Source organism: Trachemys scripta, chromosome 18, assembly GCF_013100865.1.
Source record: "Trachemys scripta elegans isolate TJP31775 chromosome 18, CAS_Tse_1.0, whole genome shotgun sequence".
Taxonomy (NCBI): Eukaryota; Metazoa; Chordata; order Testudines; family Emydidae; genus Trachemys; species Trachemys scripta.
The window spans coordinates 15,835,844-15,859,516 of NC_048315.1; the positions used below are offsets into that span (position 1 = coordinate 15,835,844).

The following is a 23,673-nucleotide window of genomic DNA, read 5'->3' on the forward strand; positions in this document are numbered from 1 at the left end:
GCCCTGCAGTGTTGTCTGTCACAAAGAATGTGCATCTGCCAGACCCACGCTTGCTCCTGAGTTCTTGTTGTTCAGGGTTTGTCCGTCCCAAATAGATACTAGGTCTCTACCCCCAAAGAGCTTGCAATATAAAGGGCTTACAACGTTTTGCAATTTGTAATTCTTTGGTGAGGCTAGCTAGCGGGAAGACAGGAATTGTTGGAGGTTTGGGCGTGGCATTCTGTGATGGACGCACCGACGACGTTCCTGCTTCAGCACAGTTGTCAAGCTGATGTTTGGAGCGCTGCAGGCCTGTAGAGAGGTGGCTGTTCACATGGGTCTGGCTCCTCCTCACTCCAGCTGTTGAGTCTCATTAAAAGCAGCTGAAAAGAGGTTAAATACTTCCCTGATGTCACTTTTGCATGTAAGCGATTGCTGTAGATGCCACAGGTACGTTACATGATCACCAGTGTGAATGGGCACTAGCCAGTGGGCAGGAAAGTCATGCCTGGATGATAGCCCATGGGCAGGGGAGGTATCCATGAGACAGCGTCTATATATTAAAGTGTGTTCCATACTAAAAAATTCCCTGCCTTTAGCACGAGGAGTTGGTCATTCATTTTTCAGAGCTTGTCCTGTTAGCAGAGAGATACCCCTTCAGTATTAACCTGGTATTTTGAGTCGGCACAATATGTCCACAGTGTAATTCAGCAGCTGTCTGAATCCCGATTAAGTGAAAATACACAACAGACAGTCGAATGAAATAGCCATATTAGTGCAGACGGTTAACCCAGATTCCTACAGGAAACCTTGGGATTCGAAGGCCAAGCAGTTGGAATGAAGCAGCTGTTTAGGGAATTGTATATACCAGTTGCATTATCCTCTGTATTTCTCATTCCTTTTCTCACTTTTAATCACCCTCAGGCAGTGGCACTGGAAGGACTGCAAAAGTGAGGGGACCAAGCAACCCAATTGGGCCAAATTTGACCTCGCACGTGGGGTCGCAACGCCACTCGCTCCCATTTGGCCTGCTGCTGCACTGGTCGTATCAGCAGGGCAGGGGCTCCACCATCATGCCACCCCTCACCCAGGGCCAAGAAGGGAGCGTGGGCCCCCATTCTCTCGCCCCACATTGCCCTTCTGGCAAGTTCAGGTTCTCAAAAGTTGGGGGGGGGCATGGCCCTTTGCCCCTCCCACCCCGTCTCCAGCATCTATGCCCCAGGGTTAATGCTGGTGGGTTTCTTATCTCCTTTGGCATCATTACCAGGGGCTAGTCAGACCTACAAGTGCTTTCCCATGGTGGGGCTCTGTTGGGAACATTATTTTTGTTCTTTGTCTTCCCCTAGATGAATGTGGAATTGTCGCTCAGATTTCTGAGCCTTTGGCCGCCTCCGACATCCCAGCCTATTACATCAGTACTTTTAAGTTCGATCACGCATTGGTAAGTATCTGAATAGCTCAGAGGAGTGGGGAGGAGGGCAGAGCTAGTCCTTTTTTCCCCCCACGAGAAAAAAATCCTTGGCGTTTCTCTTTATAACTGCTTGTTAAAGTGACTCGGGCCTGGTATAGCCAAGTACGGAGGGGCCCGAAACCTCTCTAATGTGTCTTGTCAACTGTAGACTGCTAGAGCATGATCTTCCTGATGATTTTCATCCGCTGCTGAGTGACCATTTAATTCAAGTCAGTGTTAGAGGGGTGGGAATGTGTGGGCTGGGGGAATGAGAGGTGCCTTATTTCTAGTCAATTTTCACCCTTCCACCCTGCTGCACCACCCCCGCATCTAAGACGTGGCTACCATGGCTGGTCAGCAGGGCACATCAGCAGCTTGAGGACTGTCCATTGTTTGAGCCTGGCTGAGGCTGATGGTGGCCTGTAGTGGGGAGCGCAGGGTAGTTTGTACCTCTCTTTCTGCCGTGCTCGCTCGTCTTTGCCCAGTTCCCTCTGGTCCCAGGTGCATGCTTTCCGTATGTGGCAAAAGATGCCGAGTGCTTCTGATTGCAAAGGCAGCTATTTCTTCAAGACCCTTTAAATTATACATTTTACGACCAGCGTAGACCTACAACCCAAGCGCTCCTTAACGAGTGACACTAGGGCTTGTGCTGCATCATCTGATTACCTGCATCCAAAAGCCCTCCTCATTTTCCTGTAAATCGGGTCTGACTCGACACGCCAGGTAGATGATATGCGGGTCTTTGCAGCTGGGTTTCAGCTACTATTTGTCAAACGTGGTGTAAGTGTAGTGAGGGTTCGGGCAGGAGGTTAATTCCTGTAACGTGTCGTACCCGTTGGGATACTGTTAAGATGGCTCATCCTCAGGAAAGGGGGAGAGAAGCCAAAGCTTTTGTTCTGCATATTCTGGTATAGTACAGCCCCTCCAGCTGTGATTTTCTTTGTCTTATTGTGCGTGTGTCTTAGTGCTTAGTCCACTCTTGAGAAGGTCTCCATTGGAATCCTTTCCATCCACACTCTAACTCAAACAAATGGCCTTTGTTCTTCAGCACATTGCGATGCTGGCTATAAGGCTGTTTAAACTGGGGGAGGGGGGAAAGTAGCTCCTAGACATCCCTTCCGTTCTTGGAAAATCATGCTCCATAATACTTCCTCTGCCATCTTGATTTACAGAAACAGTAGAGCTGTGGGGCTTCAGGAAGTGCCGCAGTGGAAACAGAGTTTCAGGGGAAGTTACGTTACCCCTCTCAGTCTTTGCCCCTTCTTAGACAGAAACATCATCTAAAGCTCTGAAGTGTTTGAATGCCTATTTTTGGTTTGTTCTGCTTTTCATGCAGCTTTTTGCTTCCAGGTTTCAGCTAGGTCTGGCCCCCAAATACTTCCAGAGAGTGTGATGATATTGCAATCCCAGCTCAGTTGTGCAGGCCTCTGAGGAAGTTTACCTAAGCATCTGAACTTGCAAATGCCTATCCCAGCTGAATTTGTACTCCATGGCTTGGGCCCCAATCCTTAGGAATCATTATTGCTCATGTGAGCAGCCACTTTCAAGTCATTAAGACCATTCCCTTGGGCCCCAATCCAGCAAAGCATGTTCTTTATCTTAAGCCTGTGAGTAGGCCCATGGAAGCCAATGAGCAAAGTTTTGCAGTTGTTCGGGCACCACTCACATGGCGCGATTTAGGAGTTTGGGGGTAGCCCTGACAAACTATGCACGACAAGAATCAGGACACACTCCTTTAGCCATTGCAATGTTTTCTAGTGCAGGTGGCCTATCCTGGTTTGACCAGTATCTTTATCTCACTTCTAACATGATGAAAAAGTGGGACTGTTACCACCTTACTACTACATCATAAGGGCATGTGTGGTTTACCAACACATCAAGTCAACCGTGTTTTTCAGGAATTTCCCGTGAGAACCAGTAGCCTCGACTCTGTTTAGATTAGGCACACTGTGCTCTGTATGCCCAGTATTAGCCCAGATGCACTGTCCTAAGTGGGGAAGATTGTACCGCTTTTATTTCCATCTGTATTTTTGCAAATTCATGTGAAAAAAGCTGCCACCTTGGGCCAGTGTAGAAAAAAATGAAAGCTCCGTTTCCTACCTGTCCCGGGCCACATGATCTGCCACCTTAGAGGCCAGATTTGAAAACCCACCTCCGTTTGGTTTCTGTTTGAAGCTGTGCAAACAGTGGGGAGGGAAAATCCGGGGTTGGATTTTGTAGAAAACATGCACACAGTTGTGTGACTGCATGTACAGTTACTACAGTTGCATGCACAATCACCACAATTGTACGTACAAATTAGGTGCAGTGTGCAAAGTTTGAATAGTGGTGCACCTGCAGGATGCAACCAGGATGGAGTTTGGCTTGGATCGGTTCCTCAACAGGGCAGAAAATCAGCAGTCCATGTGATCATCTCAGCTAATATAAATCTGAGACTGGGAGTTTTTTTTTAAATTCTGTCCTTTATTGTTTGCATTACAGTTCCCATTACATCACCAGACACTTATTACACTGCCCTGACTTTTGACCTGTAAAAGCTCAAAGAGCAGATTCAGGGGTTTTTTAAAAAACTAATTACTTCAGCCTTTCACAGTTGACACAACCCATTTACAGCCCACAGGCCGTATGTGTACAGAGTAAAAGTAAACATTATTCCAGATAGCAAAGGTCAAATTGTTGTATACATTTGGCTTATTTTCTTGAACATTAACTACACTGATAAGATAAGCCAATAAAACACCATTTTAAAGTCAATACTGTTAGCTTTGCCCTGCATTCCTGGTTGTCATTGTGGGTCCAGGTGCATGCTTTCTGTTTGTGGCAAAAGCTGTGGAGTGCTTCTGATTGCAAGGGCAGCTATTTCTTCAAGACCCTTTAAATTATACATTTTACTACCAGCGTAGACCTGCTGGCCATTTGCAGCTATGCAATTGCAGTGATTCTGCAGGCAATTTCCTCATCTAAAAGTCTCTCTCCACTTGCCCCCTCAAACCACCTTGAGGCTTTGTTTTCTTGGCCAGGATTAATTCAGCTGTTTACGCTCCTCACCCAGAGAGGTCTACCGATCGCTCGTGCTGGCCAGCATAAGTCAGTGTTCTCTCATTTTCCTTGCAACGTTTTCTTTCAGAACATTGTCCAGAGCCCCTTTTCAACCAAAGAAAATTGTTCCATTTGGCTCCTCAAAACTCTCTGCCAAGCTGCATTATCGCAAGTTAGCCCTTACTGCGCCACAGGAAAGCTTACCAAGTTGACTCAGCTCCAGAGGCCTGGGCATCCAGCACTGAGTCTCCTGGCTTGAGATGGCCTTTGATTGGCAAGGCCTCACCTTGATTCCCAGCCCTACTTCTCTCACTTTAACTCCTTTGATAGCTTGCAGGGTTGCAGGGGCTTTGAGGCCTGGAGACTGAGTGCCTCTGAGGTCCTCCAACTGTGCAAACATGGCTGTTGTTTTGGACAGCTATCCGAGTCCCACATCAGCTCCAATCGACTACAGGGATTCTTCAGTCCCAAGGAAAGATCCCTCTCTAAAGCCTTGCCAAAATATTTGTTGTTCTCCTCAAGAGCACCTCTCATTCTCAGTCAGTTCTTTTTATTTGGTGGAGTCTGCCAGACTCCACCAAATATTAAGTTGAAATAGGAAAAAAAAAGCAGCTAATTCCTTCCATCCCTTCCCTCCTCTTCCTGATTTATGAACCAACTGCCTAATCCTACTGTCACCTCCTGGCTCTGCAGGGGCAGTCTTCCTAGGGAGAATCATCTCCCCTCTCCGCCTGCCAAAGGCTGGAAAGGTCTTTAGCAGTTGTTACCCCATGTTCTGAGTTGCTTTGAAGCTTGTCTGTGTGCGTAAAGCTCTGAGTTTGTTCCTTGGAAACAAGCCTTTATAAGGGGGAGATTTGGACCCCGCTCTCCATTATGTCGACGACCCTCCTCTCCCTAGATCGAACGTTGGCACCAGCCAGGCCAGGCACCGCTGTGTGTAGATGATGTTTCTCAAGGATTAAATTGCATCTGGTGTCCTCTCCCAACTGCCCCCCTCCTCCCTTCAAGGTCTCTCGGTATCTGTGCACCTGGCAGAAATGAGAACGTTTTAGAACAGCAGGTTGTTCCTTGTTCGACCTTGCTTCTTTTTCTCCCCCACGTACCATAGTGGGAGAAAACTTGGTCATTTGAATTGTTAATACGTGGCTGAATGTCTGTGTGTAGAGAGATTAATAGAAAATCAACTCGTATCTCTTCCCATTAGCTGTAGAATCTGACATGACTGGGAGTATTTGTCCAGTTCCTGGAATTAAAGAGCCTGAGGAGAAAATCACACTGGGAAGGGGTGATAAGGCTTAAAAGTGCTCTCTAAGCTCTGGCATGTAAGGGGTTACAAGTAGAACCCAAGTGCCCTGCCTATCCCTTCGATGATCTAGGGTGGGGCTAGGAAGGCCAAGGAGCACCTGCTGCAGGGGCAGCTGCCAGGGGAAAGGACATACCCTCTACCCTCCCAGCCTGCTGACAGTTGTTACCAGGTGCTGTAAATTGCTTTGCTCTTGTTTTGAAGCTGCTTCGTGGTGTTAAAGCCAGTGCCGAGGAAGGGGCCTTGAACAGAACTATAGCTGGGGCTTTATTTTGCATTCCCTAGTGGGTTTATCTACCTACCGATGGGCTTGTTACAACTATAAAACTTGTTCAGGCAAATGAAGCTCTTGCAGGCCAGGTGAGAGGTTAAAAAGGCTACACTGATGGAAACCTGGATGCCCGTGGGGGCAGACTGTTCAAACTGGGACTGTTCGTACTCCTGGCCAGTAGAAAAATTTAGCCTGGCTCTTCAGTTGATGATTGGCATAGCTTCGGTGGACTTCTTCATTTTTAAGCCAAGAGATAAACAAAATGCATGTCCTCAAAGCCCCCTGGCCAAAATTGGGGCTGGCTCTGTCGTCTTGTGATTCTGCCTTGCACAGAAAACTGTCTGATGTGAATTTTACTTGCAACAAATCTTGGGGAATTGATTGTTCATTTTTACCTCTGACAATTAGCCTGGAAACGATCTATTTGCATTTTCATAACAATGAAGCACTTTCTTGAAGGAGGTGTAAAGGAAAACATCCCACTACAGATCTTGCCTGTGACCCACCTAGGGTTAAACTAAGGGCATGTCTACGCTGCAGTTGCTGCTGTTGTTGCAGCTTGGGTACGTCTATGTAAGGCAATCGCCCCCTGTGACTGTAGTGCAGACATACCCCGAATCGGTGGGCTTGGGCAAGAAAATCTACAGGGTGGCATTTTCAAAGGCGCCAAGGGAGTAGGGAGCTCCACTCCCATTGGTTTTCGTGCATTTCATGAAATGCAGATCTCTCGCCTTGCTGATAGTTGAGCAGTGACCATAAACTAACCTGAAACAGTAGAATCACCACTTTGGCTGTATCTTAAGTTAACCATGGTGGCACAGAAACTCATCTTATTTCTGTGCAAGGATAATGGGACCCTTCCATAACAGGGTATTGACCTGGATGAACACTTTGCTTCCAGATCAAAGTTACAAACAGGGGTAGAGGTCGTAGAGCATCCAGTGTCAACAGGAGAAATAAACACTTCCACAACTGTTGGTCCGGAGCAAAAACAAAATAGTACAGCCCCCTTCCAAGACTAGACAACACATCTGATCATTACAAGGGGCAGCATGAAGAGGCGGGAAGAGGTTTTGAGTTAGGATTTAAAATGACAAGTGCTCTTTTTAAAAAAAAAAAAAAAAAAAAAGAGAGAGAGGGAAGGGAAGGGAGTTGGGAGAACAGCATTAAATGTCAGAGTGTAAATTTTAAACCAAGGACACAGATGGATGGAAATGGTGCAAAGCAAAACCATTAGCCATGCTGCATGGTTCTGGGCTAATTTAAAGAGGATTTTGGAAGAGCAGCGTAGACAACATTGCAGAAATCGAGGTGTCCTTTTGTTGTAACCAAAGGAAGAAACTCACCTCACCATCAGTAGGGGAGTAGCATTTCCTTGAAAGGATATTGGGGAAAGCCAGGAAGTTTCAAAAGACTATAGCAGGTTTCTCATCCTTCCCCACTCCCCCCTCTTTTACCCACTAATTTCATTGCAACCTAATTCCAGTCCCGCTCTCCCCAGCTCTAAACAAGCAGTGCAAGACCCACTCTGGCCATTATCCTCCAGTTCTAGACAGGATATTTAATATTTCACTAGTTACCCTTCTAAAAAAATAGGGTGAAGGCCTCAAAGATACATGTACTGCTCACCAAAGCACCCACCTGTTCCTATCCGTTACCCTCATTTTCTCTTCCCTCTAGTGTTTGCCATCTCTCATTTTCTCATGTGTTAGCTTAGGGCCCGATCCTGTAAGATACCCTGTGCAACTTCACCGGGCTCCCCATAGGTTTAAGGATCCGTCAGCACCGGACTGGGCCTTTAGAGAGCAAACTCTTTGAGACAGGGACATTGTCTCTTTCCGTGCCCGTAAAGCCCCATGCCTCTCTGTGGTGAGAGAGAGAAGCAATAAAAACTCTGCTAAGGCCCTCTTGGAAATGTACCGACATTTATGTCTCCGTGCCCTTTCCAGCTTTTCTGCGAAAGTTGTATCGTTAGCTGCCTGAAGTGAGGCACTACACCCCCCTTTGGCCAGACGTGATGTAGGAACATTGACCGAATTGTCAGATGCATTCCCCTTAGGGGGCCATCACTTTTCTCTTTTCTTTCTCTCTCCCATTCCTCTGTGTTGGCTGGTGCTATCAGCATCTGCTCCTCCATCTGGCAGAGCCAAGAAGCATGTGGTGAGAAGGAGAGTTGTCTGCAGCTGCCAGTGGAGTCACTGTTGATTGCCGAGAGGAAGTGCTTTTAAAAAAACAGAGCGGCCAACGCGCTCTTCTCCTTGCCAGTTGACTGTGTCACTGCTGGGAAAGACTCATGAGGGGATGTGGGGGCAACCAACCCGGAACCTAAGAAAAACCGAGTTACTTCTTTTCCTGGGACTTCCTCAGCCCCAGTACAATGTGCAACCCCACTATCTACTGCCTAGTCATTTGTGAGCAGTGTTGAGAGCCAGCTATCCCATGCGATCAGGCTGTAACACATAGGACAAAGCAGTTTGTTACTAAGACCACTAAAAACCAGACTAAGAATGTAAGATGGAAACATCTGTTTTGTTTTAACTGTGGCGCTCAAGTATCCTGCCCAAGGTAAATACGATGTTCCCTGTGGTTCACGTTAGCTTTGTGTGCTGCCTCCTTTAACTAGCCCCTCTCTCCACAGTCATCATTCAGTGGCTTTTACTGGAAACATTCCCTCTCTCTTTGGTTTTCCACAGGTACCTGAAGAAAATATAAATGGCGTAATCAACGCACTCCAAGTCAGTCAAGCTGAAAAGCATTAGACATCTTCTGAGCTGGTTGCAGATGCTTTTTTATTATTATTCCTTTTCTCACAGTATTTCTTGAAAAATCTGACTCTGGAGAGAGAGATTGAGGCGTCATGAAAAGAGACTGTGAACTGATGAGCAGAAGCAGAGGCAGCTCCAACAAGCTTTTTTTTTTTTTCCCTTTCTTTCTTTCTTTCTTAAAAGTGGGAGGGCGGGGAGTTGTTATGATGGTTTCCTGACATTAAGACTCCAAAGCAAAATGCTTTCCTGCTTTTTTGGTGTGAAAGGAATTGCAGGTAGAGATGCAGCCTCTCACTGAAATGCAGAGGTATAGACAGATTGCATACACAGGAGCTTTAGGGAGAGCTTCAAAACAACACCTGACGGGGAAGCGCTGCTTTTTTAGCAGAGAGCACGAAAAGCATAAATGAAAGAAATGTGGAATTAAAAGGAAAACAAAATGTTGAACTGCATTGATCTTTCTACTAGCATCAGACTATATAAAAATGGTAACAATCCCTTATGATCTATGTTCAGATTGGATACTATTTTCCTTCACAATTCAATGTTGTGAGAGGGTGGGAAATAAACTATTTATTTTTTTTTCTTCTGCAATTCAGAATTGGCTGCACAGAGAACATTACAGCATGGTTCTTTATTAAGGGCTGTCTTCTGCCGATCTGTACTTCGGGGGCCTCTGTGTGCTGTTGAAGTTATGTATATTAGCTCCGTTTTCCACAGCCCTCCAACATCCTCTTGCTACAACATTGTGTCCAGGCATCCTTCCAAGCCCAAGAAAGTTTGCCATTCTCTGATGTCTGTTATCTCATGCCATCCCTTCCCTTTTCCCCGATCCCTAAACTCTTAACATGTAGGGATTGAGGATGGTTGTCATGAGTCCCACTTGCTTAACCAGCCTAATAGAGGCAAGTGATGTACGCTCAAATCCACTCCCTTCCATTCCTACTGAGCCACTTTCGCTCCCCTGATGCTTTCCGCCACAGCTCTATTCACAAGGGTAAGGAAGCATCCGAAAGTCCTGAGCTCATGGCTTTCTCAAATCAGGTCTCTTCATGGAGGCAACATTGGTTTTATCAGTGTAGCTCAGGGCTCTGTTGCCTTTCTACCACTCACGTCCTTCTACGGCCAAGGCTCTTGGTGAATGTGTTGCCATCCAGCAAAACGGTTGGCCAAGAGCGCTATGCTTTTGCCCTAAGCAGGGGATGTTGATACCCATGCCCTTGGGGTCCTATTTATTTCACCTGCTACATAATTTCTTTGGTGAAACATGGTTCTGGCTTGGTTTGGTTTGGCTGCGAAGCTAGGTTCCAACCCAGTGGGAGTCTTTTCATTGACTTAGTGGCTTTGAAGCAGGACCTCAGGGCTTTGTATTTAGAAAAGGGACCGAGTTCTACAGAAATGTGCTGAAACATTGACCTGGTTCCTTATCCCTGTGTTACCAGCTCTTTTAGAGGAAAGTGATGTTGGTCTTTAATAGGCAGCCCTATGGCCTGCAATCCCGCCGGGAGCTGCTTACATTTTGACAGCCCCTTGCAAAAGCGATGAGCCAGTGGGAACGAAGCTCAGTAGCCCAACATTTTACCTGGTGCCATGCATCTTCTTCAGCCCACTTCAGAACTGACCCGCAGTCAGGACGGGAGTAAAGCCGATGGTGAGCGTAGAGCAGGGAGGCTAAGCATCACACAGGAGTCTGCAATGAATGCACCTGAAATGTCGTATGTCCGCAACAACCCGCTCTCTGGTGAGACGCAGGAAACTGAATTTCCTTTGCATCTTTTAACCTGTTTTACCTCTCCCCACACACTTTTTTTTTAATTAAGAAATTGTGGATTCTGTAGCATTAGTGAGGATTTACAATCCCAGTGTAACTTCAGAGAGAACCACCTACACAGACCTGCATCTTGCAGATTTTCTCCAGGCATCTGTTCCCAATCAGTACATATGATAGATAGATAGATATTCATACGTGTGTGTACAGACATAGATACACACACGCTGCTTACTGTGTCATTCAGATTATACAAGGTTTGGGGAGGACTAGGTATTAAGAGCTTGATGTTTGGTTTATTAGAAAGCTCACTCTAGCCCTGATGTTGCAGTGCCTACAAAGTTAATGGAGGATACTTTGGGGATTTTTTTAATCAATCTGTTAAACAGTTAATGGAACTAGAGCATCTTTAGGCAATAACATGGATATCTTTCCATTTTAGACCCTAATTCAGTCCACCATCCCTATTTCGTTACGTGCTTCACTTTTAAATCCCTGCTTACGTTCCACTGACTTAAGCACATGTTCAGGGTTAAGTGCTTCACTGAACTGGTCTGGGGCCTTGAAAAGAACATTTTGGTTTCCCTTTAGGCAGCTTTTCAACTGCCCCATGGAGAACTATAGTAACTCTAGACTTGGGGGTTAATGCTAATTACAGTTAAGATGCCCTGTGTCTGGATATTTGCTCGAGAAGGTGCTTTCCTCATGCTCTTTTGCAGCATATACACAAACATGGTCTCAAGTTGTGTAGTGTGATGTTTGTTTTTAATTTTTTTTTTAAATATCCCACCGACTGAAGGACTAAAATTGCTCTACAAAACTGTTCTATGCCTAAAGAGCCCTTATGTCAAACCACAAGACCCAACTGACGTCTCGCTGAGCTGTTGGAAGGTTATGGGGTTTGATTAGTTGCTTTTCACAGCACAGCTGCTGTAGGGTTTTCATCCATTGGGAACGTGGATGTGTCCCTTTGTGGGACTCTGGTTTTATTTAGCGATGCACAGGGTCCTTGAATGAGATCCGAACTGCCATGTACTACTTGTCATCCAAGGTTTTTGAGCAGTAGAGCTGCAGACTTTTTTGCAATGTTGTGGGTCTAGAAAATTTTGCGTATCAAGGGTATTAGCTATCAGAAACTATTATTAATTAGTTTACGCACTGGAGAGCAATTACATTTGTTACCCTCTCCGTGTGATATTGCTGCTTCCTAAGGGCGAAGACGTTTATATGAAGGGATTACTTGAAATGAGCAGCAACTTGACTGAGCCTTAACAGAAAGAAAAATAAAGATCTTGTTATAATTGTTATTTACTCTGTACACTCAGGCTATTCTAGATGACAATATTTTTTTCCGAGGGAGAGGGCCTTACGTTTATGATGTTTACGGATGTCTCTGGTGTGCTTTAAAACTCTCTTCACAAGGCAGGTCGATATGCTGTCATAAAAACGTTAGCCTGGAAAAGTCACATGGTGTGCTATGACATTGAGTGAAGTATCTCTAAAATTGCCATAGGATTAGATGTTTTTTCCCCTCTCTTTTTGTCTTTGTAACCCCAGAAAACCTCGATTGTTTTGGACAACTGTCTGGATAATTTGACGTGATAGCTAAGGAGCCTTTGAAGGGCCAGTGCAATAGGCAAGTTGCAGCCTGATGATGAGAACTAAGCTGTAATTTCCAGCTTGGGGAATCAGACCTGTGCTAACTCGGATCAAGTTAATATGCTAAAATTAGCCGTGTAGCCAAGGTGGTGCAAGTGGCAGGACAGGCTTGCCACCAGAGAACGTATCTAGGATTTCCGACGGGATCTTACTCAAGGCAGCCCAGCCCGTCCGTTGCTTGTGCAGCTTCGCTGCTCTTCGTAGCATGTTGGCTTGACCAGTGCTCAAGTGGGTACGTCAAGCCAAGCTGGAAACAACACCTCCAGCACCAGTATAGACATACCCTAAGAAACTAGTAAAACAACCAGGTTTGGTGCCAGGATGGCGCCTTGAACACCCTAGAACTAGTTCAAGATGTGAATGGGATCTTCATGGCTTCAGCATATCTCCCTAATTGGCTTGACCCAGGACCTCAGATCCAAATTTGGGGAGAGTTCAGATTGGGATCCTGCTCTGGCCCATCTCTAGCTGGTACAAGGGCTGTGCGTTGCTCGTATGTTACAACAGCTATTAACTCTGCAGGCTACGCTTGCTGGCGACAGGAGGGGGATCCCCTAACCTAAAGCAACATGTCAGAGCTTTGTTTAAAAAAAAACCAAACCCTTCACAAAACCCTTTCTTTTAGCACCTGAGGAAATCCAAGTGGATGTACCTTCCTCTCAGTGCTGATCCCAAACTACACCACGTACTCCAGTGCTGTGAGCTTTGGAGCCCTGCTGCAAACCCCCTTTCCCTCCAGCATTGCAGAACGCTCCTGCAAGGGGCAGAGCAAGGAAATCCAAGACACTCTGAACATGCTCAGGATGAGTGGGGTAAGGAAAGGAATCCTTTCTTAGGTGTGATCTGGATTGCCACATCCATTTGGCCCTGCTGTCGCCCCTGCAGTCTTTAGCACCTGATTTTGTGCAAAAAACATATCTTTTTAAGGGTTGGGTTTGTTTGTTTTTTAAAGCCTTGTAACAGTTGCGTCTCTGTAAGGATCAGTGGAATTGCACTATTCCTTTAACATTACATATATGAGGGAAGAGTGGGAGAAAAGTGTGTAAGAGTGATTCTGTATTCCTTCAGGCATTCTGTATAAATAAAACCATGGCTCTGCCTTTAACCCACCAGCGCTGAACCTAACTGCGTGAGGCGCTCTCTGACCCTTTTGCTGTAGAGTTTTATTCAGTTGTGGTTGCTGATCCCATTGGGTTTTTGAAGCTTACATGCATGGAATCCTCTTCATTTCCTCCTCTCCTGCTCCCATGTTGGTTCCATTGCACAAAAATTCAACAACCACCAAAATGTTTATGTGCATCTGTTTCTAAAAGGGGGCAAGGGAGAAGCAGTTCTCAGTCTCCTTCCTTATTTCTTGGAGACCTTTGTTTTCTTAGTTACACACATCAGAGGTTTATATTTCTATGTAGCAATGACTAATTTTTGTCATTTTTTCTATTGGATTTCAGCTGCAGATTCCTTTTTGCTGTGCAAGTGTGCGAGTGTTTGTGTGTACGGTCATATAAATGTAGCGTTTACAGAGAAATACTAGTATGTATCTATTGTACACATATATAAATACCTGTGTTTTCTGTTTTTATGGGTATATACTATACATAGCATATATACTTGAGCAATATAGGTTAATATATACTGTGTGAATGTGTGTATATCCTAGATACACACTTAGCGTGTCTATATGTAATAAGTACTGTATGCACACATATATTCACCATATATTTTTAATTCAAGTATATAGGCAATATGAATATTTAGATATGCTATCTGGATTTCTCAAACATTTTAAAAAAAAGAGAAGCAGCTAATGAAGCAGTGGCTTTTTTCACTTGTCGCCAGTAGGCAGAGACCTTTAAAAATGTCCAGAGCAAAGTATCTGCAGGCTGATCTTGGTTTTGTCAGTTACAGAAATCCGTCTTTCCTTTTCAGTTTGCTGCCTTGGGTGGAAAGCTTTCTAGAAAAAATTGTGTGGTTTGTTTTAATTGCTGCATTGAATTGCTTTAACAAGTCAAACATGAAAGTTGTGTTTCAAAGTGCCTGTTCAAACCCCAGAGTCCATGTGACGTAGAATAGGGCGTCCATCCAACTGCGTGAAGAAGTGCAGAACTGGGATTTTGATTTTATTTTATCTTTTGGCGTTCATAAACCATTTGTGTTTTAAGCAACCAAGCAGCTTTTCTAGCGTCCGCCTGTAGGAGGAGCACAGTCTGGAAAGCTGTGAAGGAAAACTTGTGAAAACCTGCTGCCTTTTGAGCCTGTGTTGACTAAAAAGTCAGCTAGTTCAGTGTGAAATTCTCACCGCACTCTGTGCTAGTGCACGTATGTTTCTTTGCTGGTGCTTGGGGTTTTCTAACTGGATTTTATCATGAAGGGATTTAGCTTTATAGAAATAGGCCATTTTGGGGAGATCTGTCTGCTGCTGATTTAATGGCATAACAACAAGTTGCTGCTAATGCCGGTGTTGCTATTTATTAGAACCTTAGTATATTTATTGCCCCGATTGAAGGTTTAAATCAATGCATCATTTTATAACAGGTCGAAGTAGGAGGAGGGTTTTTTAAAAATAAGAATGAAGAATCTTGATGTGATATTTGAAAGTTTGTTGTTCTTGCATCTCATAATCAGAATCTCCTGACTTCCCGGAGTGGTGTTTGTAAGAACCCAGATGGGAAAGGTACTTTACCAAAGACAGCAACTAGTTTTATTTTCTTGCTTCTGTAAGCAGATCCTGTCTAAACCACTTTAAGCTACCGACATTTGTCTGCCCCATAAGTGCATAATTGGACATCCTTTTCGAGGTTTGGACGTTTTTCTTTTTGCATCCCTTAAGAAACAGGTTTGCTTTTTGAATAATTCTGGATTGTTGGTATCTAACTCAAGATTGTTATGGGATTATCTCCTCTTTTCCTTCCTGTGGAGAGGTTTAGTTCAAGTCTCCTATTTTGTATGGGACTTTGAGGTTGTGGAATCTGTGGTAGGCCTTGTTAGGATTAGGATCATCTTAATGGAAATGTGGTTTCAAGAGAGTGATTCTCAGGCAGCTATTTCCAATGTATCTTTTTTTTTTTTTTTTTTTAAGTTTCCCTCTCAGTTTAGTCTGACTATTCCCAGGGGCAGCCAGAGAATGTTGTTGAACAGAGATGAATTGGGCCTTCTCCGTAACAAAGAACGTGCTGATGTCAGATCCTGCCGAGGCGGTGCAAGTGAAATCTAGCAGTAATTTACTCTTTAAGACCTGCCATACAAAACACACAGGGCTCTTCGAGGCACATTATAGAAGAGAAGTGTTACTGGAAGTGAGGATCCCTGGAGCCAGTGAAACTATCCTGGAGTCCTTAATCAGGTTCAGTTTATCTAGAATCTTAGATTTTATTTTCTTGGCTCTTCAAGGTCCATAAGGATGTCAAGTAGGGCAGCATGCGTTTGCTAGATAGTCACTTGGAGAGCCACCACAAACCTGGGGTCAGATTCTGATACCGTAAAACAGTCACAGTCTCGTAACTCCTCAACTCATATTAATAATTGAGTAGTGCCATTGAAGCCAAAGAAACTATTTGTGGAGTAAAGCACTAATCAGCATGAGTTATCAGCATCTGGCCCTGAAAAATGTACCATTTTTGTCATCTTAAATCTTCCATAATACACAGGCATTTTTTGCTCCGACAGATGTAGATAACATCAAGGAGCCAGATTTTCAACTGGTGTTAATTGATAGAGCACCATTGACTTCAGTGTCGACCTGGCAACTTCCACCAGCTTGGGGGCCTGACCTGGGATCTTCCTAGTTCTTTTGGAACCCTCACATCAATGGCAGTAGTTTCACACGCAGGGCCTGGCCCCGTACTCTCCCCAAGGTAAATCAGAAGTGAATGGAGCTGCCGGTGTAAACCCATTGCAGGTGAGAGCAGAATTGGGCCCTTCACTCAATAACCAGAATGAAAGCATGTACTGGATGGTTTTAGGTCAGGCAGTGTGTGGGGAGGGACCCCTGTGGGTGATAAATGGTGTCAAGATTTTGTTTCTGACTCTACAAGGCAGGTGACAGATCTGGGCATCAGGGTTTTGCTTCTGTCTGTGCAGGGCAGGTGAGGGCTCCTGGCATCAGGATGAGAGGCATTGTTGAGGAGCAAACATGGAAGATTGGTCCCTGTTGCGAGGGAGGGTGTCTCAGAGTTTGCAACAAGGAGAGGTGAGGTGAGATGCAAAACCAAATGACGCAAAAGAAATTAATTTTGTTTTTATTAATCTTGCAAAAAGAACAAATACGTCTTTTGTTTAGTCACAAATCGAAGCTGAATTGCATTTTTTAAGACAACTTTTTTTTCCCTCCAGCCCAGTGGAGACCCCAGTCAGAATCAGGTTGTTTTGTCTCTCAGAGCCAGCCTTGAGGAGAGAGAGTTAGCCCATCCAAAAGTGGAAATATTCAGTAAATCGTTCTAATGCTGCAACCTCTTTCCCAGGAAAAGCCTCAGACCATCTCTGAGGTAAGATCTGGGTCACAAACTCCGGTGCCTGCACAGAGCCTATTGCAGGATCAGGGCCTTAGTTAATAGCGTTACCTCAGTAGTCTTTTGACCAAAGTAGAGTGGGGGGTTGGCACGCTAGTTTAGGTCGTGGGACTTGAGCGGGAGGAGAGAGAGCGCCCCCAGATCGATTTGTTTTCTATCTGGTTGCCCCCACTCTCTTTATCAGGTGGGGTATTTTTTTTGAGGGACGACCCCATCCCTCCTGCCTGTGCATTGTATCTTCCTGAAAAGCAGAACCTTAAAAACAGAGTGAAGAAGGCAGAGAGGTGGCAAGTAACATCTCATGCCCTGTAGGCCGTGGTTTCAAGAGCGCCTCATTCAACAGCTTAGCAATGTTATGGGAATGATGGAAAATATATGTTGGGGGGAGGGGGGCATTGCCCTGCTAGCCACTGGAGTGATTGTGGGGGAAATCATAGACCAGCTGAGTCCAAACTTCAGCAGCTGTCTCACAAGCAAAAATGTCTCCTAGAAGAATTCATTGAAGGATAAGAAGTCGTTTTCTGGAGGAGCTTTTTTTTTATTCTTCTTCTTTATGGTAAGCAGCTTAAGGTATCTCACTTAGCTGTTATAGTGCAATCTATAAATGTTGGAATGGATGAAACTTTTATTACCCACCAGATAGTAAAATCCAGTACTTCTTTTGCCAAATACAAGTGTGTGTGTTATGTGTGTGTGTATGCTACCTAAGAAATATGGATGCCCACTTCCCATCTCTACATGCATATATGCCTCTATAATGTGTCCATTATACAGACATCTATGTACATGAATTAATAGAAATGGAGCATACAGATCCCTTAGACAGCTTTGCACTTCTCAGGCAGCATGTAAACATATATGCACATGCATATGTGTGGGAGATTCTTTCCATTATTCAGTCCTGTATTCCTGTGGACTGATGCTAAACTAAAAATCTAGTATTTTTAAATGATCTCTGCTTTACTCTTTCCCATGCACCTTCCCCCCCCCCCAAATCTAATCTTCACTTGGCTCAGCTTAGTTTAAACCAGTAAATATGTGTGCAGTATGTATGCTAATAGCCTTAAGTCGGCCCCACTAGACTGTATGCCAATAGAACTGGCCATTTCCCTGTATCCAGAAAGACAACGACAGGCTCTGATCCCATGCCGCTGAAGTCCACAGGAATTTTGCCATTGAGTTTGATGGCTCCCTAAGCTAGAACTGAGTTGCTGCTTGCCGGTAGTGACTGGAGAACCGAACTGAAACCACAGGGAAGAGAGTTGGAAGCTGATGAGAGGGTCGGGGCCAAAAGGAGGCAGCAGTGGCTTTACCAGCAACAGGAGAGAATTATACGAGAGGAGCCAGAAAACACTTAGCAAAGGCAGGAGGACGGGAGCATTCTTTTGCTCTTCACTTCATACATGAAAAACTAACTCTTTTACTTTAACAAGGATCAAAACAAAAGCCCATAGACTCTGTAGAGGGAACATTGGCCAGGCATGGCCATAAATCTCATAGCAAACACTCAAGCCAAGATGCTGTGAAACTGGCTCATCTCGCCCCCCACCCTCTACTTAGAGATGCAATTCACCCCATGCAGAGGGTCATCTCAAGGCTCCGTAGCACTTCTGATCCACTTTAAGTGACACACAGGAGATGGACTGGCCCTGGACAAAGGGGCGAATGTCACCTTCAGTTTGTACTGTATAAGAGGCCGGTTTTCACATGGCTCCGGTGGCCGTAGCAAGTTGGTTTTGGTCTGAGTTTGTCTTTGGTCCACTTGATATGTTTTTTTTTTTTATCTGCCCTGAGCACTGGCGGTAAAATGAAGATATGGCTGAGTTTTGTACAGCTGCAAGCAGGCTGCCCCTGCTTACATGGTAATACCTCAGACATAACAGTTACTATAATATCTGCTGAAGGAGTATGAATGGTTGCAAATGCTCAGGACCGGGGCATAGCCATGGTTGTGCATAAGCACTTCTAGCTAGAACTCACCATCTTCTTTCACTGGCTACTCAAAACCCCCATCTTATGCCAGTAGGGCAAGATCACAAAAATGGTTTCATTCATATTTTTGTTTCCAGTTGCTGCATTTTATTGATCAGTGAAAGGCAGTGTTTATGCAGTAGGGGTTTTTAAGCCTTCCGGTGGGATATTGTGGGTTTGATACCAGCCTTCATCATTTACAATAATAGCTGCTTAATAATAATAATTCTTACCAGTTATTTTCTAATCTGAAAATGAACTAATACCAAGTTCCTAGTTCTCTTAGCCTTCTGTGCTAAAAAGAGAAACACCCCCACCATTTTCCCCAGTCTGATTTTTATAGAGAGAGAACTATTCTGAACACCAATGTTTAAGGCTCCAATCCAGCAAAGCATGTGTGTTAGCTTCTTTGCATGCTTAAAACTATGCACATGTTTAAGAGTGGATGCTGGATTGCAGGGGAATGGGGGGGGGGGCATTTGAATTGAGTGCATCACATGTGAATATGCACCTCCTTTAAAATGAACCCAGTCTCTAAACCTCAGACACGTTATTTTCACATGAGCTGAAAGTGAGCGAGGCTATTTTCCCCTCTCTTGGCCCAAGCTTTTAGGGGCATTTAACTGCTAGAAAACTCTTACTTCGGGCACTGGTTTGACAGTGAACTTATAGCTTTGTTTCTCCTCTGTGCTTCTCAGCCTGTTGTTGCAGCCATGTCAGTGATGGGTCAGGCTAACTGGTGCTTTTATGGTACGTGTCAGTGACTGATGGGTCAGGCTAGCTGGTGCTTGTATGGTACATCCTGGAATATGTTGAACTGCCGAAGTGTTGCAGTAGGGACAGCACAAAGGCTGAGAATAGAAACAATGGTGTGGAAATTCATCCCAGCTGTGAACAGTTGGGGGGACTCTCTCAGCGGGTCCCCCTGGCTTATATACGGGGGGGGGGGGGGTGTGCACGTGTTGGAAGTCAGCTGTCAAAAGGCTGAAGTCAGTGTAATTACACCAGGATGTGGCCTGGTATCTTCAGTTTTTTGCATTTCCCGTGATGCAGTACAGGGGAGCCAAAGAGGGGCAACTTGTGGGGACCACACTTCCCAAAATGCAGGGGTTCTGGTTTTAATCCCAAAGCAGAAGGTCACAGATCAAGCTGGGTCTGATAAGCTCCATAGGCTACGGTGACTCCGTTAAAGATTAGGGTCAGATGTCGTCTTTTCCTTTTTAGGCAGATTAGGCTGATGCGGTTGGCAAATTGTCAGTACAGCCCTTGTGTAGGCAAAGCTGGGGCATCAATTATCTGCCGCCTTGGGCTATACACCCCTGACAACGCTGAGACTCAAAACATAGTATTAAATGCAAGATTTGGTGACAGGACAGTTCCCTTGTGCAGTAGCCACAAGATCCCTCTGTTTAAGAGCTGATATCTTTCGACCTGCAATATCTAAAACAGCGTTGTCAAGCTCTCCTGATACTGGGTGGGTTCTTAAAGCCCTAACTGCTGGATTCATGTGAATACATGAAAATCCCAGCTTTCTTTTTTTTTTTTTTTTAAATAAGTTTTTACCAGTCTTGGTTGAGCAGAAAAGCTTGTAAAGGTGACCTGAGTCCACCCTAAAAGCTCTGAAACCAGAAAGCAAAGAAAAAGAACCCCAAATTTATCATTTTTTAAAAAATCTTGATTTTTTTTTTTTTTTTTTTTTTGAGTCCAGATTCATGATTTTTGAATGCTTTAGGTTGGCAATACTGCTAAAGCAAAAATCCTTATGTAAAAAGCTGGCCCCTCAGTGTACCTCTGGAAAAGCAGAGACCTTTACCCTTAGCAAGACTACAATGTGTGTTAGAAGAGAGAGATCCTTAAGCATAACACATTGTCTTGAGCATTCATGGGTGTGTCAGGGCTGTTCTAGACAGTTACTGGGTTAACCTGCAGCACTATGCATAGATCGTCTATTTAGCTAGTCTCGTCTTGAAGAAATAATTGAATTTTGAATGTCTCCTTTCTGCCAGCTGTTCTCCATGTTTTCCTTTTGGGTTTTTGTGCATGTGTGGTGCCGTTTCACATAGGCTGAGGTGAAATCCAGTCAGTCAGTATTCAGGAACATCTCGTTGGCAGATTTTTGCTTGTAGGTTAAGTTTACCAAAAAAGACAGTTTTGCAAGAGAAGCTTCCAGTTTTTCCTTTGTACATTAGGAACAGGAAATATCTGCTTTGAGGTGAAGACCTAGGCTTTACTTCTGTTGTGTATTTCATTAAAAAAAAATAACTTCCCCTCCCTCAATATCATCACCACCACTACCACCACCGTATCCCTCCACGGCCGCTCGTTCTCAAATCGGCAGGTTTTGGTGACTAAAGAATGTTCTATCTGGGCAGCACCGGGCTGACAATTAGAACGCTCCAAGGGCCCCATTCTCTTTTATGCCAAAGTCACTTTACGCCAGTCTGGCAGTGTCCAGGGACATTCAAGTGGGTGCAGACTACCTTCACGCCCACTTTAAAGCCTCTTAGCCCTGCCAGAGCAACGAAAAAAGGGGCCTTCGTATCAACGAAAATTAGACCCGTTTGCTACTCCCATCTTCTTCTGGGTTTTTATTTGCTCTGACTGTAGCGTAGGGGGCAGGAGGGAGAATACATTTGTTGGTTTTGAGGTGGGGGTTGTTTTTTAAAGCTTCTCTGGGAAGGATAAGAATGTCCATTTTCCTAGTGTTTTTGATGGCCTCTTTTGAGTGCAATTCTGAAAATATTTCCCAACGCAAAGGCAATCCTTGGTCGTCAGCAGACTTCCTCTAAAGGCGTGGGACTACCCGCTGCTGCTATTAATAACCACATAGGTCTTAATCCTGCAATTGATGGTAGGTCGGTGACTGCTGCTGTCAGTTACAGGGTCTGTGGCCTTAGGCTCTAATTCGGCAGCGTTTCCTTCCAGCACAAACTTCCTTTCTCCGTTATTTTTTGAGGTCAACCAAAACTAGGCCCTTGAGCCCACAATGATGGTGTCCGACTGTAATGACAGTGTTCCCATTTAGCGAATGGATCATACCTCTCCAGTGTTCTCTAACACTATGCTTGGAGGTCATGTATGTAATGCACCAGCTCTCAGTGCCGGATGCTGTAAACTCTTACTCATATGAGTAGTTATCCTCGCTGGCTCCAGTAGGAATATGGAGGGCCAGGCCCGAGCTCCTTGGTGGGCCCAGGCCTGGTAGATGGAATTTTGAAATGGGGGGGCTGAAATCCTGTTTCTGGATCTGAGGCAAAGAAACCAGAGAGTGAGGCTTTGTAGAGGGGGCTGTGTCGGACTTTCCCAACAGCTTGATGGGCATCAGTGTTACTTTGCTTCGAACAACTGGACCCTAGACTGCACCCTGAGAACTTTCATTTGGATGGGCTATTTTAATGGAATGACCGTGCCAATTCTTAGCTGAGCATTTTGGGACAGACTCGGGTGTGGAACTTGAAAGAACCCCCTTGCAGTCAGAGATTTACGCCAGTGTAAACTCTGTTGCAGTTAGCGGAGTTACTCCAGATTTACCCTAGCGTAACTCACATCAGAATCTGGCTCTTTCCCTAGGGCACGTCGCTGCTAATGGCCGTTTTATTAGTGTTTCAATTTGCTTGAACAGGGCATTGATTACTCTCTTTCTTGAATTAAAAAATCCAACCCTGGTCCGAAGTACTGGTCAGCAGACTGAAGCAGATCATAGTCAGGAGGCTGTTGTATGGCTCAGATTTTCTGGCAAATAACCAGATCAGAGAAATTCTTGGTCCTAAGCCTTGCCAACCCTAGGACCTACGGCCGGTCACTCTTCCCACCTTGTGCTTCATTCAGCCCAGTTGGAAAACTGGGATAAACACCACTGAAATCTCCAGAGACTCCTTGAACACATTGCATTTGAGCTGAACTTTCCTCTATAACTTAATCATCAGTAGGATACATTCAAGCCCCAAATGGCATCTGAATTTCTGGCAAACACTCCTGGTGCTGAAAGCAAACTTGTTGCTGTTCTCTTACAGTGGGGTGTGGGGGGCTGGGGGTGTGAAAAGAAACATTTGGTAACACAGCCTTGTTTATTTCCATTGTGTTCTGTCTTTGCTAGTGTCATGCAGATACAGGAATTTACAAAGCCGTTCCTTAATTGGAACCATCTTTTTTTTAATTGGGATAAATGATGTGATGGAGGCTTTTCTTTAAAAAAAAAAAAATGCTACAGAAAGCAGCTAACTTAGGGGGCAGTTCACCCCTATGCAAGGGACTGGGGCAACCCCTGTGTTCTCTAAGACTTCAATCCTGCACAGACTGCCGCACGTACGCACGTTGAGTGACTGAGCTGAAGCCAGTGGGGCTGTGTGCAGCTCGCAGAATTATGCCCGTGTATCAGTCTTTGCTAGGTTGAGGTGGAAAGGCTTCAGTCAGATTGAAATAGTTGGTAGCCCTTGTGCCAGCCCTCTGCACAGAGGTGAATTTCACCCTCTCACGTTGCAACAGCAGTGAAGGATCTCGTTCTTGTACGAAGCGTGGAGCTGGACGATGGATGGTTTTGCTTTACACGGAGAGTGCACATGCTTATTTTACTTGCTGGGTCTTTTGCTGAAACTCGAGATTTATTGTACTGTATGGAAAAGAAGAAAAAAAAACCCTAATGTTCCAAAACAAATGACAGTATATTTTGTACTTTGTAAAGTGTTAATTAAAATGGGGGGAAAAAAGTGAAACATACGCTGTCTGCTTTTGTACTGATCAAACTGATTCAAATAAAGCAGAGCTTGGCATTGTCTTTATAAGATGTAACTCTCCTTTGTTAAGCCTCTTCTAAAAGGCAACGAATGCCAGGGAAAGAAAAGTCTGTTCTAGGGGTATGTCCACGCTACCCGCCGGATTGGCGGGTAGCGATCTATCTATCAGGGATCGATATATTGCGTCTCAGCTAGATGCAATAAATCGATCCCCGAACGCGCTCCCCGTC

At 44.9% G+C, this 23,673-nt stretch overlaps 1 protein-coding gene across 1 annotated transcript in view; it reads left to right on the forward strand.

Moving 5' to 3' along the window:
• CASTOR2 (cytosolic arginine sensor for mTORC1 subunit 2) overlaps nt 1-23,488 on the forward strand; it is a 178,131-nt gene extending 154,643 nt beyond the window's left edge. Inside the window, exons 8-9 of the mRNA XM_034752414.1 lie at nt 1,326-1,420; nt 8,736-23,488. Coding sequence (XP_034608305.1) covers nt 1,326-1,420; nt 8,736-8,801 — 161 coding nt within the window. The 3' untranslated portion in view covers nt 8,802-23,488. The remainder of the gene's footprint in view (nt 1-1,325; nt 1,421-8,735) is intronic.
• Nucleotides 23,489-23,673: the final 185 nt, after the last annotated feature.